The 11,527-nt window shown below is 45.0% G+C and overlaps 1 protein-coding gene across 1 annotated transcript; it reads right to left on the bottom strand.

The window, feature by feature from the left end:
- Positions 1-4,005: 4,005 nt before the first annotated feature.
- Positions 4,006-8,021, bottom strand: LOC310822711 (cytochrome P450 3A27-like). Its single transcript, XM_083695154.1, has 5 exons — positions 7,915-8,021; positions 7,717-7,792; positions 7,338-7,498; positions 4,335-4,552; positions 4,006-4,131 (listed from the first exon to the last, which is right to left on the bottom strand). Exons 1-4 carry the CDS (start codon positions 8,014-8,016, stop codon positions 4,400-4,402), a joined length of 492 nt encoding a protein of 163 aa, XP_083551280.1. The 5' UTR covers positions 8,017-8,021; the 3' UTR covers positions 4,006-4,131; positions 4,335-4,399.
- Between the last annotated feature and the right edge of the window lie 3,506 nt (positions 8,022-11,527).

The raw sequence follows: 11,527 nt of genomic DNA on the forward strand, positions 1-11,527 counted from the left end.
AAAACACTAACAACAACAAGAGGACAGGACCTAAAGGAAGGCCTTTCTAAAGATGTGAGTTTTTAGGCATATAGAAATATCCAACGCTGAATTCGACTTAATGGGAATATCATCTCCTAGTGACAGATATCTCTCAGTGACATTTTTACGCGTCCCTTGTCCAAATGCTGTAAAGGTAGTCGGCCTATGCCGTCTCAAGTATTTACAAATACAAGTGTTATAAATCTATACTATATGTCAACTATACTACATCTCTGGCCTACATTAGCCTACCTCAGTCAGTAGGCTGTGTTAAGCGCCGAATCTTCCGGTTATAATCTCTTTATATCTCACTCTGGTAATACTGATTGCACAGGTTCAGGTTGCGTCTTAGCTCGTTATGCCACTAAACTAAAAGTTCAAGAACTTTGTGTATTATTGCAGAACATTCTCAATTCTGTGTACATATCAACGTCATAATGATACCAATAGCAACGCATTTTGGGTGGAATCCTAACTCCAAATCCGCGCGCGTAAATCTTGCATTCATGTCAATGGGAAATTGATTCGATTTACACGCGGATCTCGAGTTAGGATTCCACTGCAATACACATTTAAGTTTAAGTTCATTTGAATTTATAGTGCATTTTACCCACAATATACGGCTTACACAAAAGTAGCCTACAAGACAAATACAACATTTGAAAAAACATATTGCATAGAATCAAATTTGGGGATATACAGGGTTTTTTTCTTTATAAAGTACATTACAAACATAAAGTCTCATAAAGTACGTTACAAATACGAAACAATTATTAGTCCTATTTTTTATTAGTAATAATAATAAGTCTTTTATATTTAATACAAAATAGATTAAATGGTGAAATTGGTGTGTATAAATATAATAAACTTGACTCATAATTCGTATAGTGCTGTTTTTGGAGTAATTACTAATTACTAGTGTGTGCGGACTGCGCTCTCTGTCCTGTCTTTCTGCTGTGGGGCAGCGGAGCACTCTTGCCCCATCGTTGCGGGGGAACAACGTGAGCGTGTTTGGCGTAAGCAGGGAAAACCTCACGCAAATTATATTGGGTATGAATTCTGCCTAGCAACAGGTGGCGAAAAACTATTAAACGCTAATGTCGTTAACGTGGTCTGACATGACAGGAAATAATCACAAAGCAATTCAGTTCATCTACTGTACGTCTATCGCTAATGCTAGCTAGCTAAAGTTTTCACAATGAATCGTGTAGATTATTTGTTGACCATGCGGTTTAGTACATTGCCTTTGGAAGAGAAGTTGGAGATAAAACGTTTAGGGCCAACAGGAATGGTTTGACAAAAAGAGATGGCTAACCGCTACCACCTCGAAACATGCGCTGTTCTGTTTCCCATGTATGATTTTTGGTGGAGACTATTTGGGCATCGGCTGGATTCAAAGACATTATACATCTGTCAGAACAGAACAGACACCAGCGACTGAACGGCCTTGACATGATTTCCATTGAAAATGCATTGATCCAGGGACAGATGGATTTCAACAGTAAAGTCATCGAGAGGTTTGCTGAAGCAACGAACCGCCGCGCTACTTTCCTATTCAAGTGAGCAGGTCTGTTTGGACATGTATGACAAATGGACAATGCGCCGTTCACTGTAGACTATATTGCTTTTGTTTTGTAGTCATTTTAAACGTTATACTACCTGTGATATAAAGTGGAGGACTAAATGTTACGTATAGGCCTAATATCTAGACCGTTGATGGGCACACTTGTTACTTGTCGCTTTCAGAACCCTGGACTGGGCTCCGGCTGTATATTCATATAGTTCCGTTAATTAGCCTAGCCTACTTTCCGTGATTTAATGTGACTTTTGTAGTGTGTTATAGCCTCTGCACTGATGCTATTTATTTCACATTTAAAATAATACAATTGATAAAACCTGATTAAACTTTCCTACAAGTTAACGATGTGCCGAATGCTTGTATTTTGATTAAACATGCAAGTTATTGAAGACACGTGTCTGTCTCATCTTTTTACTTTGTTGCAGTATAGGCGTTCTGTGTCGCGCTGAAGCGTATGAAGTGTATTCAGTTATGGGGTTTACTGTACATACTTTTTCTCTGCACTGTTCCTGCTGCAGAGGATGCGTAAACGATTTTCCCATGTTGTTTTTTGGTTGTGGTCTGTGTTTATACATTTAGGCTATTAGTTGTATCCTACTTTTCAGTTTTACAAGTCAAATCTTATGACAGATGAGATGGCACTTCAACCGATAAAATGCAGGTACATTTTGACTACTGCTGCACTACGATACCCATAGATAGACCCAATACATTGGTAACTGCACTACTTATACAGCTCATATACTGCTTATACTGTTCATACTGCATTCTATATTTATTCTGCTTATAATGTTACTGTTAATACATATATTGCTTATACTGCACTACTTATACTGCTCATATACTGCTTATACTGCTCATATACTGCTTATACTGCACTACTTATACTGCTCATATATTGCTTATACTGCTCATATACTGCTTATACTGCACTACTTATACTGCTCATATACTGCTTATACTGCACTACTTATACTGCTCATATATTGCTTATACTGCTCTACCTGTATATATTGTTCACATTGCACTTTTCTGCTTTTTTGCACTTCTGGTTAGACGCTAACTGCATTTCGTTATCTTTGTACTTGTACTCTGCACAATGACAATAAAGTTGAATCTAATCTAACACCTATTTATTGTCATGTTTTGATGGCATGTTGTTCATTCTCATGTTATGATTTAGTTTGTGATTATACACACGTTTTTAGCGTGATGATAGAGACCCACTACCAGACAAGTACAAAACATACACAAGTCACATGCAAATCCCTGCACTGCAGACGACAGACAACAACTGTCTCTGTACAACGAGTCCTGGACCTCCACTAATAGACAGATACAAAGAGAGCAGCATACAGTAGCAGCAGAGCCCAGAGGCGAGGCGAGGCAAGGCAAGGCAAGGCAAGTTTATTTATATAGCACATTTCATACACAGAGGCAATTCAAAGTGCTTTAGGTAAAATAGATAAAAAGGAAAGAGCATGAAACATTTTTTAGAATAAAAACGCATAAAAGACAGAAAAAAAGAAAAAAAGTCACAGTGCATTTTAGGGTCACAGTGCAATTATTAGCGCCAATTTAGTTTCAATTTAAGGCAAAAGCGAAGCCCTTTTTTTTTTAAGCCCATTTTTGAAAGTAGCCAGTGTTGGGGCTGATCCTAGATCTATGTGTAACATAATAACTGAGAGACCTGCAGCAGGGCAGGTCCTCATCACTGGCTGTCTGCTTTGAGCTGGTTGTCGTTGGACTCCTGGCAGCGGAACAGGTCCATCTCAATGGGTATCTGGTGAGAGTTGACACACAGTTAAAGTATGAAGGAACGAGTAAAACAGATGTCAGCGTTACACTATGAATGTTACCTAATACAGTGTCACTGTTACGTTCGGGTAGCATTGCACTATAAATTCAAATAAACTCAAACTCCTGGACAACCTCTCTTGGGTCGACATACATTAAAATGGCCCTATGAAGTCTCGAGGGAGTTTTGCAGAAATACAAATAGCTTTTTTTTTTAAATCTCACACTTCCATCATTTAGTAGGTAGCCTATACTGAGGATGATTGGCGCCTAGTACTGAAAAATGCAATCTGGGAAATTAAATGGGGAGTACATACTCATGCAGTACGCAAGTACAGAATTGTAGTATGGGGGTTCAAACCCGGGTCTCCCATGTGGAAGACACAAACGCTACTATTAAGCCAAGAGGACATCCTCAAGGTCTGAGGGCGACACTTCAGTTTACATGTCTCAGGCAGGGCTACCTCATCACGCGAGTGTGATTCCAAAATCACCTCTGCTACATATAGAAACGCAACAAAGTCATAGGTACAAAATTATATTTACAATCATTGTATCATTATTTTGTCTCACATCTGTCTCTTTGCAGACGGTGAAGTTGAACCTCTGTAGAATCTCCACCATCGCCAGTTTCATCAATACCAGAGCGAATCGCACGGATACAGTTCCGTGGGCCCAACCCGAACAGCATGTAGGTGTATGGGTCGATGCTCTCCTTGTTCTCCTTACTGAACCTACACTCGGAGAGTTCAGAGGAGGAGGGGTTAAAGAACATATCAATTAAATCACAGTAATATGATGGTTATACATGGTTGAAGAAACCTGTTTGTGTTTGGTCGTCGCATTTAGGTTTGTTTTATGGTTGTTTGTGGAACACTGCTCTTATCGTTGCTGTTGTGATTGATATTGTGGTTGTGGTTAAGATGTGGCCCATTACCTCTGGTTTGAACTCCTCTGGGTCTTCCCACACATCGGGGTCACGGTGCAAGGTCCAGATGGGTATCATGACAACCATACCCTTGGGGATGGTGATGCCGCTGATCTCAACAGATTTCTTGTTGACTCTTTCAAGTCGATGGGGTACAACCTGAGAGACTCGTTGATCACGCTGTCTAGATAGTCCATCTGCATCAGAGCCTCGTACTGGATAGGAGCCTGCACAGGGATATTACACTCACATGAGCACTAGTGATTGGTCGTTCACGTAGCCGAAACCCAGAACTAACTATTTTTCGTTGCAAATCTGAAGAGCTGTTAGTTTTTTGTGTTCTTTTTTTGGGAAATGAACACAGTACTGTACTTATTCTAATCTGCATAGCCTAATTTCATGACACCCGCATACAGAACGCCATTACTTTCAATGTACGTGTGTAATAGTGTCTTGCTTTTTTGTTATACATGAATAAACAAAAAAATCGCTAAATAATGTTATCTTGATAGTTAGAAGAAAATACATTTAGATTCCACTGAACAATGTAAATGATAGATGTACACAAGGATCAATCAGAAGTCAAAATGCCACTAAACTGGGCTGCTTTTAGTGGATTGACTGCTTGGAATACTGAAAGTGCTACAGTCTATTATTTCCTATCACAGTCGACAGACTACAAGAAAACTGTCAGGTGGTTCAAATGTGAATAACTTGGTATCCATTCCATTAACTGTGGCCGGGCAGCACCGAACAGCCCAGAGAACATTACCATGGTGCTTTTGAATATTAGGTCCCTATCTGGCAAAACCTTTATTGATCTTATCTCAGAGCGAAAGCTGCACTGTAATGTTTTTATCTGAAACCTGGCTAAACATGAATGCATGTCAGTCTATTAGAAGTGGGGAAAAATATATTTTCACTCTATTATTTATCTAGCCATGTCGCTGAGCAGATGAGAATTTCATGATGAATATGAATATGAATAGTACACCATCAACAGCTTCCTCCTGTGATAATGATTTAGCAACCAGCTTCAACACCAAACTAAGGGCAACTATCGACTCTGTAGCACCAGTCAAACTGAAAAAGGCTGTGGCCAAATTTAAAAGAATTTGCAGAAAGTCTGAGCGGACAAAAACTGCAGGTCCACCTTGATATTCTTCGAGAGCATCTTTCTGCTTTTAATAAGGCAATAAAAAAACGCCGAGACAGACGGGATCATTTCTCAAAATTGATAATGAATCATAACAACTCAAACAGTGCTCTTTTCAACGATTGACAGCCTTATAAATCCCGCCCACAAGACACCTGGTGATCTGCTCTCCACCTACAAATGTGAGGAATTTGCAACATACTTCTGAGATAAGAGAACCAATATTAGGTGAGGAGGATCACTCAGGCAAGACCTTAAGATGTGTTTGATGACTTGTTACCCCACCTTCCACCACATGGAAGCACTATGAACTCTTTTGCAGTGGTCATACAGAAATGCTCAGCAAAGTGGGGGTCTGTTCATCTGCACCTAAAACTACCATGGTGAAACCCCTCCTGAAGAAAAGTAACTTAGACTCTTCAGTCCTTTGCGATTTTAGGCCAATCTCCAACCTTCCCTTTTTAAGCAAAAAAATAATAATTCTTGAAAAAAAGGTGTTCAAACTGTTAAATAATCTCCTTCTTCCCAACTGTACCTTTGACATGTTCCAATCTGGCTTTTGTGCCGATCATAGCACTGAGATAGCACTATGTTGTTAAGTTATTAACTAGGTTCTTAATGACCTTAGAATTAATTAATTAATGCTGATGCCAAAATGCTCTTTGTCCTTGTCCTGGTCAAACTGTCTGCACACTTAAAGACACTACTTACAGTAACACTAAGCACCAGGCAAAAAAACAAGGTGTTACCATTGACTCAGATCTTAATTTTGAAACCCATATCAAGAATGTGACTAAAACATATTTGTATCACTTAAAGAAGAGTAAGTAAGTTTGCCGGAAATCTGCCATCGTGGAGAAATTCTGTCTGAAGTTGTCCAAACAACAACATCCTCCCTAATAATAATATATCCCCCCGAAATGAACTTGCAGTGTTGGACATTAGCTGTTGTGTTTCTACATGCGCACACGATTGGGAGAGGCAGCCACCAGAGAAAGGTCAGTCTACTCCCCTAGAACACCCCTGGCACTCACAACATGTTTATATGCAAACCGAATGTCAGGTAGGACACTGCATTTTAAAAAGCGTGTTTTCCGAACCAAAACAGCGTTCGTAAATGAAATATTTATTCATAAGGGATTTATTATAAGGGATCTTGTTCCCTGATCGCTACCGATTAAAGATAGTCATTACAACCGTTAGGAAGCTTTTAGAAAGCTTGAATATTACATGGACCTTTACAGAACACAGCTGTAAAGGTGCAACCTTTCCTCTCGCAGGCTGACACTGAGAGACGAATGCATGCTTGTATTACTAGCAGCCTTGATTACTGTAACACTCTCCTGTCTGGTCGACCAAAGAAAGCTATTGGCAAATGATACAGAATGCAGCAGCACGAGTCAGATGGAGAGCACATATCACACAAGTCTCTGCACTGATTACCTGTTAGTTTTATAATTTATTTTAAGATAATTGTATTAGTTTAGAAATCACTCTATGGTCATGCACACCACTGCATGTCAGACATGCTTTTAAGGTATATACCCTGTAGATCCCTCAGGTTCTCAGGTACTAGCCTTTTAACTATTCTGAAGATTCCAACAACACCTATCTACTTCCTGTTTCAAATGAATAATACTGGGCAGAAGTCTGCACAGGGATGCTACAGACACATTAGCACACTGTAAAATACTGTCACCTATCTAACCATCTGTTCCAAAGCAATAGTAATAGATACTGTAGGAGTCTGCAGTGCACAGGGGTTACACACTCATCAGTACCCTCTAAAATACTGTCACTATCATATTTCCTGTTCCACATGAATAGTACTATATAGGAGTCTGCAGAGGGGTTACCTTGTTGGGAAACACAGTGTGTATCTCCTCCTGCAGCTTGGTCATGATGTGAGGGTTGGTTGCCAGATTGTAGGCCAGGAAGGACAGAGAGCTACTGGTGGTCTCATAGCCAGCAAAGATGAACATCATTGCCTGGGACAAGATCTCATGGTCACTCAATCCTATGATGATGGGAGAAATGGGGTGGTAGGTGTGAGAAAGGGACGAAGTAGAGTATTTCCACGGTGTGTTTGTAGGTATAGGTGTTTGAGGCAGGTACTGTATGTGTGTGTGTTAGATGCTAGTATACAGTGTGTGTGTGTGTGTGTGGATGTGTGTGTGTGTGTGTGTGTGTGTGTGTGTGTGTGTGTGTGTGTGTGTGTGTGTTTAAGGCAGGCACCTTTACTCTGCTCCTCTCCCTTTGAGTTGCTGTCTTTCTGCGAGTCTATCATCAGCTGCAGGAAATCTACCCGACTCTGGAAGCAGGCTTACGTCAGATCAAAATCACATGAGAACTACCAGATGCTACCAAATCTCTACAATTGTATTACACAATACTGGCTGAAGATCGTATATTTGATCAGTTATATTTACATACCTTCCTGGTGCTAGCCACGCGATTGGACTTGATCTTCTGAAAGACAGCGTAGAAGAAATCTGTGACCGAGGCAGGGAATAGGGATACCTCCATGTTTGCCATAACAGGACCCATGAAGGGGAAGAATGCTGGACGGACAGGAAATGCCACGGTTACAAACAGGAACAGGAAATACCATGATACGTGACTCCTGTCTGCCTGACTGCCTGCCTGTCTGTCTGCCTGCCTGCCTGCCTGCCTGCCTGTCTGTCTGTCTGTCTGTCTGCCTGCCTGCCTGTCTGCCTGTCTGCATGTCTGTCTGTCTGTCTGTCTGTCTGCCTGCCTGCCTGTGCCTGCCTGCCTGCCTGTCTGCCTGCCTGCCTGTCTGTCTGTCTGCTCCGCGCTCATGGGCAATTTATATGGGGCAACTGTGCTGCGAGTATCTAAGCAGTCGTCGTGCATGGATAAAATGCAATGTTTCAAACAGATCTGATGAATTCACCTACTTTGAAAAAGTGTGCGTTAGGGAGTTCTTTTGACACAAAGCGAAAATCTAGTCAAGCGTCAATCAGCAGACAGCCGTGTGTTCTTTAGTCATGAGCCTGTTGTCAAAACTTTTGGGTGATGATGAGAAACCAGAGTATATTGACTCCTCAGCCGCCGGCGTGGCACGGCACCGTCTGCCACGCCAGGCCGGAGGCCCGCGGGTTGCCAGGAACCAGAACAGGCGTATCCACCATAAGACAGGCTGACACGCACGCACGCGAAACATGCCATAGGTCTGTCTGTCTGTCTGTCTGTCTGTCTGTCTGTCTGCCTGTCTGTCTGTCTGTCTGTTTTTTTTATTTTATTTTTTTTAACGAAAACGGAGGGAAAATTTAAACCTGCCTTAAAAAGGGCCTCGTGCCTCGCTCTCTTTTTTGGTCCGAAATGTGGTGGAATTTCCACAAGAGACAGGACGCAGCGGCAGGAAAAGTACTGGTTTTAGCACATGAGGTAGGAGTGCACCGTTGCCCGGATGTACTGCAATACCAGGCCGATGCGTGGAGTGGATGGAGCAAGCCCCTATTCCATCTCCCTGTTGCAAAAATCAATTTAATATATAGCCCCCGGGTAGGGGACATATCAGATATTAAACTGATAAGAACAGATACTACACTTGATCTTAGCCAAAAGGCAGAGAAGCGATAAGGCATTAATTGAACCCTGACGACCTCCGCTCCCAGCCAGGTAAATGTCTGAGCCCTGGGTTAACCTGTGACCACTTCCCCGCGAATCCCTTCTCTCCCCATCGCCTTCTCTTACTTTGAAACACAGATATGGGCTCGGCTGGACGCAGACCCCCCCAAAAATAGCTTCAACTCGTAGGTGTTCCTCTCCACGGAAGTCTTTAGTAAAAGGCGAAAGGCTTTTGCGTGATGAAGAGAAACCAGAGTATATTGACTCCTCAGCCGCCGGTGTGGCACAGCACCGTCTGCCACGCCAGGCCGGAGGCCCGCGGGTTGCCAGGAACCAGAACAGGCGTATCCACCATAAGACAGGCTGACACGCACGCACGCGAAACATGCCATTGGTCTGTCTGTCTGTCTGTCTGTCTGTCTTTCTGTCTGTCTGCCTGCCTGCCTGTCTGCCTGTCTGCCTACCTGCCTGCCTGCCTGCCTGCCTGCCTGCATGTCTGTCTGTCTGTCTGTCTGTCTGCCTGCCTGTCTGCCTACCTGCCTGCCTGCCTGCCTTCCTGCATGTCTGTCTGCCTGCCTGTCTGCCTGTCTGCCCTTCTGCCTACCTGCCTGCCTCCCTGCATGTCTGTCTGTCTGTCTGTCTGTCTGTCTGTCTGTCTGTCTGTCTGTCTGTCTGCCTGCCTGCCTGTCTGCCTGCCTACCTGCCTGCATGTCTGTCTGTCTGTCTGTCTGCCTGTCTGCCTGTCTGCCTACCTGCCTGCCTGCCTGCATGTCTGTCTGTCTGTCTGCCTGCATGTCTGTCTGTCTGTCTGTCTGTCTGTCTGTCTGTCTGTCTGTCTGTCTGCCTGCCTCTCTGCCTGCCTGCCTGGCTGCCTGCATGTCTGTCTGTCTGTCTGTCTGTCTGCCTGTCTGCCTACCTGTCTGCCTGCATGTCTGTCTGTCTGTCTGTCTGTCTGTCTGTCTGTCTGTCTGTCTGTCTGTCTGTCTGTCTGTCTGTCTGTCTGCCTGCCTGTCTGCCTACCTGTCTGCCTGCCTGCCTGCATGTCTGTCTGTCTGTCTGTCTGTCTGTCTGTCTGTCTGTCTGTCTGTCTGCCTACCTGCCTGCCTGCCTGCCTGCCTGCCTGCATGTCTGTCTGTCTGTCTGTCTGTCTGCCTGCCTGTCTGCCTACCTGCCTGCCTGCCTGCATGTCTGTCTGTCTGTCTGTCTGCCTGCCTGCCTGGCTGCATGTCTGTCTGTCTGTCTGTCTGTCTGTCTGTCTGCCTGTCTGCCTGCCTGCCTGCCTGCCTGCCTGCCTGCATGTCAGTCTGTCTGTCTGTCTGTCTGTCTGTCTGTCTGTCTGTCTGTCTGTCTGTCTTTTTTTTTTTTTTGCCTGTCTGCCTACCTGCCTCCCTGCCTGCCTGCATGTCTGTCTGTCTGCCTGCCTGTCTGCCTGTCTGCCTACCTGCCTGCCTGCCTGCATGTCTGTCTGTCTGTCTGTCTGTCTGTCTGTCTGCCTGCCTGTCTGTCTGCCTGCCTGCCTGCCTGCCTGAATGTCTGTCTGTCTGTCTGTCTGCCTGCCTGCCTGTCTGTCTGCCTACCTGCCTGCCTGCCTGCCTGCATGTCTGCCTGCCTGTCTGCCTGTCTGCCTGCATGTCTGTCTGTCTGCCTGTCTGCCTGCATATCTGTCTGTCTGTCTGTCTGCCTGCCTGTCTGCCTGTCTGCCTACCTGCCTGCCTGCATGTCTGTCTGCCTGTCTGCCTACCTGCCTGCCTGCATGTCTGTCTGTCTGTCTGTCTGCCTGCCTGTCTGCCTACCTGCCTGCCTGCCTGCCTACCTGCCTGCCTGCATGTCTGTCTGTCTGTCTGTCTGTCTGCCTGTCTGCCTACCTGCCTGCCTGCCTGCATGTCTGTCTGTCTGTCTGCCTGCCTGTCTGCCTGTCTGCCTACCTGCCTGTCTGTCTGTCTGTCTGTCTGCCTGCCTGCCTACCTGCCTGCCTGCATGTCTGTCTGTCTGTCTGTCTGTCTGCCTACCTGCCTGCCTGCCTGCCTGCCTACCTGCCTGCCTGCATGTCTGTCTGTCTGCCTGCCTGCATGTCTGTCTGTCTGTCTGTCTGTCTGTCTGTCTGTCTGTCTGCCTGCCTGTCTGCCTGTCTGCCTACCTGCCTGCCTGCCTGCCTGCCTGCATGTCTGTCTGTCTGTCTGTCTGCCTGACTGTCTGTCCGTCTGCGTACCTGCCTGCCTGCCTGCCTGCCTGCATGTCTGTCTGTCTGTCTGTCTGCCTGCCTGTCTGCCTACCTGCCTGCCTGCCTGCCTGCATGTCTGTCTGTCTGTCTGTCTGTCTGCCTGTCTGCCTACCTGCCTGCCTGCCTGCCTGCCTGCATGTCTGTCTGTCTGTCTGTCTGTCTGCCTGCCTGTCTGCCTGCCTGCCTGCCTGTCTTCCTGCCTGCATGTCTGCCTGTCTGCCTACCTACCTGCCT

Source organism: Argentina silus (assembly GCF_951799395.1).
Source record: "Argentina silus genome assembly, chromosome: X".
Lineage (NCBI taxonomy): Eukaryota > Metazoa > Chordata > Actinopteri > Argentiniformes > Argentinidae > Argentina > Argentina silus.

Bases quoted from the DNA above. Each gene is read 5' to 3' on its own strand.
- LOC310822711 (XM_083695154.1), bottom strand. From the start codon at position 8,016: ATGGCAAACATGGAGGTATCCCTATTCCCTGCCTCGGTCACAGATTTC. The intron at 7,793-7,914 runs GTATGTAAATAT...GCCTGCTTCCAG, and splicing joins GCGTGGCTAGCACCAGGAAG to AGTCGGGTAGATTTCCTGCA. The intron at 4,553-7,337 runs GTAACCCCTCTG...ATCCCTGTGCAG, and splicing joins ACACTGTGTTTCCCAACAAG to GCTCCTATCCAGTACGAGGC.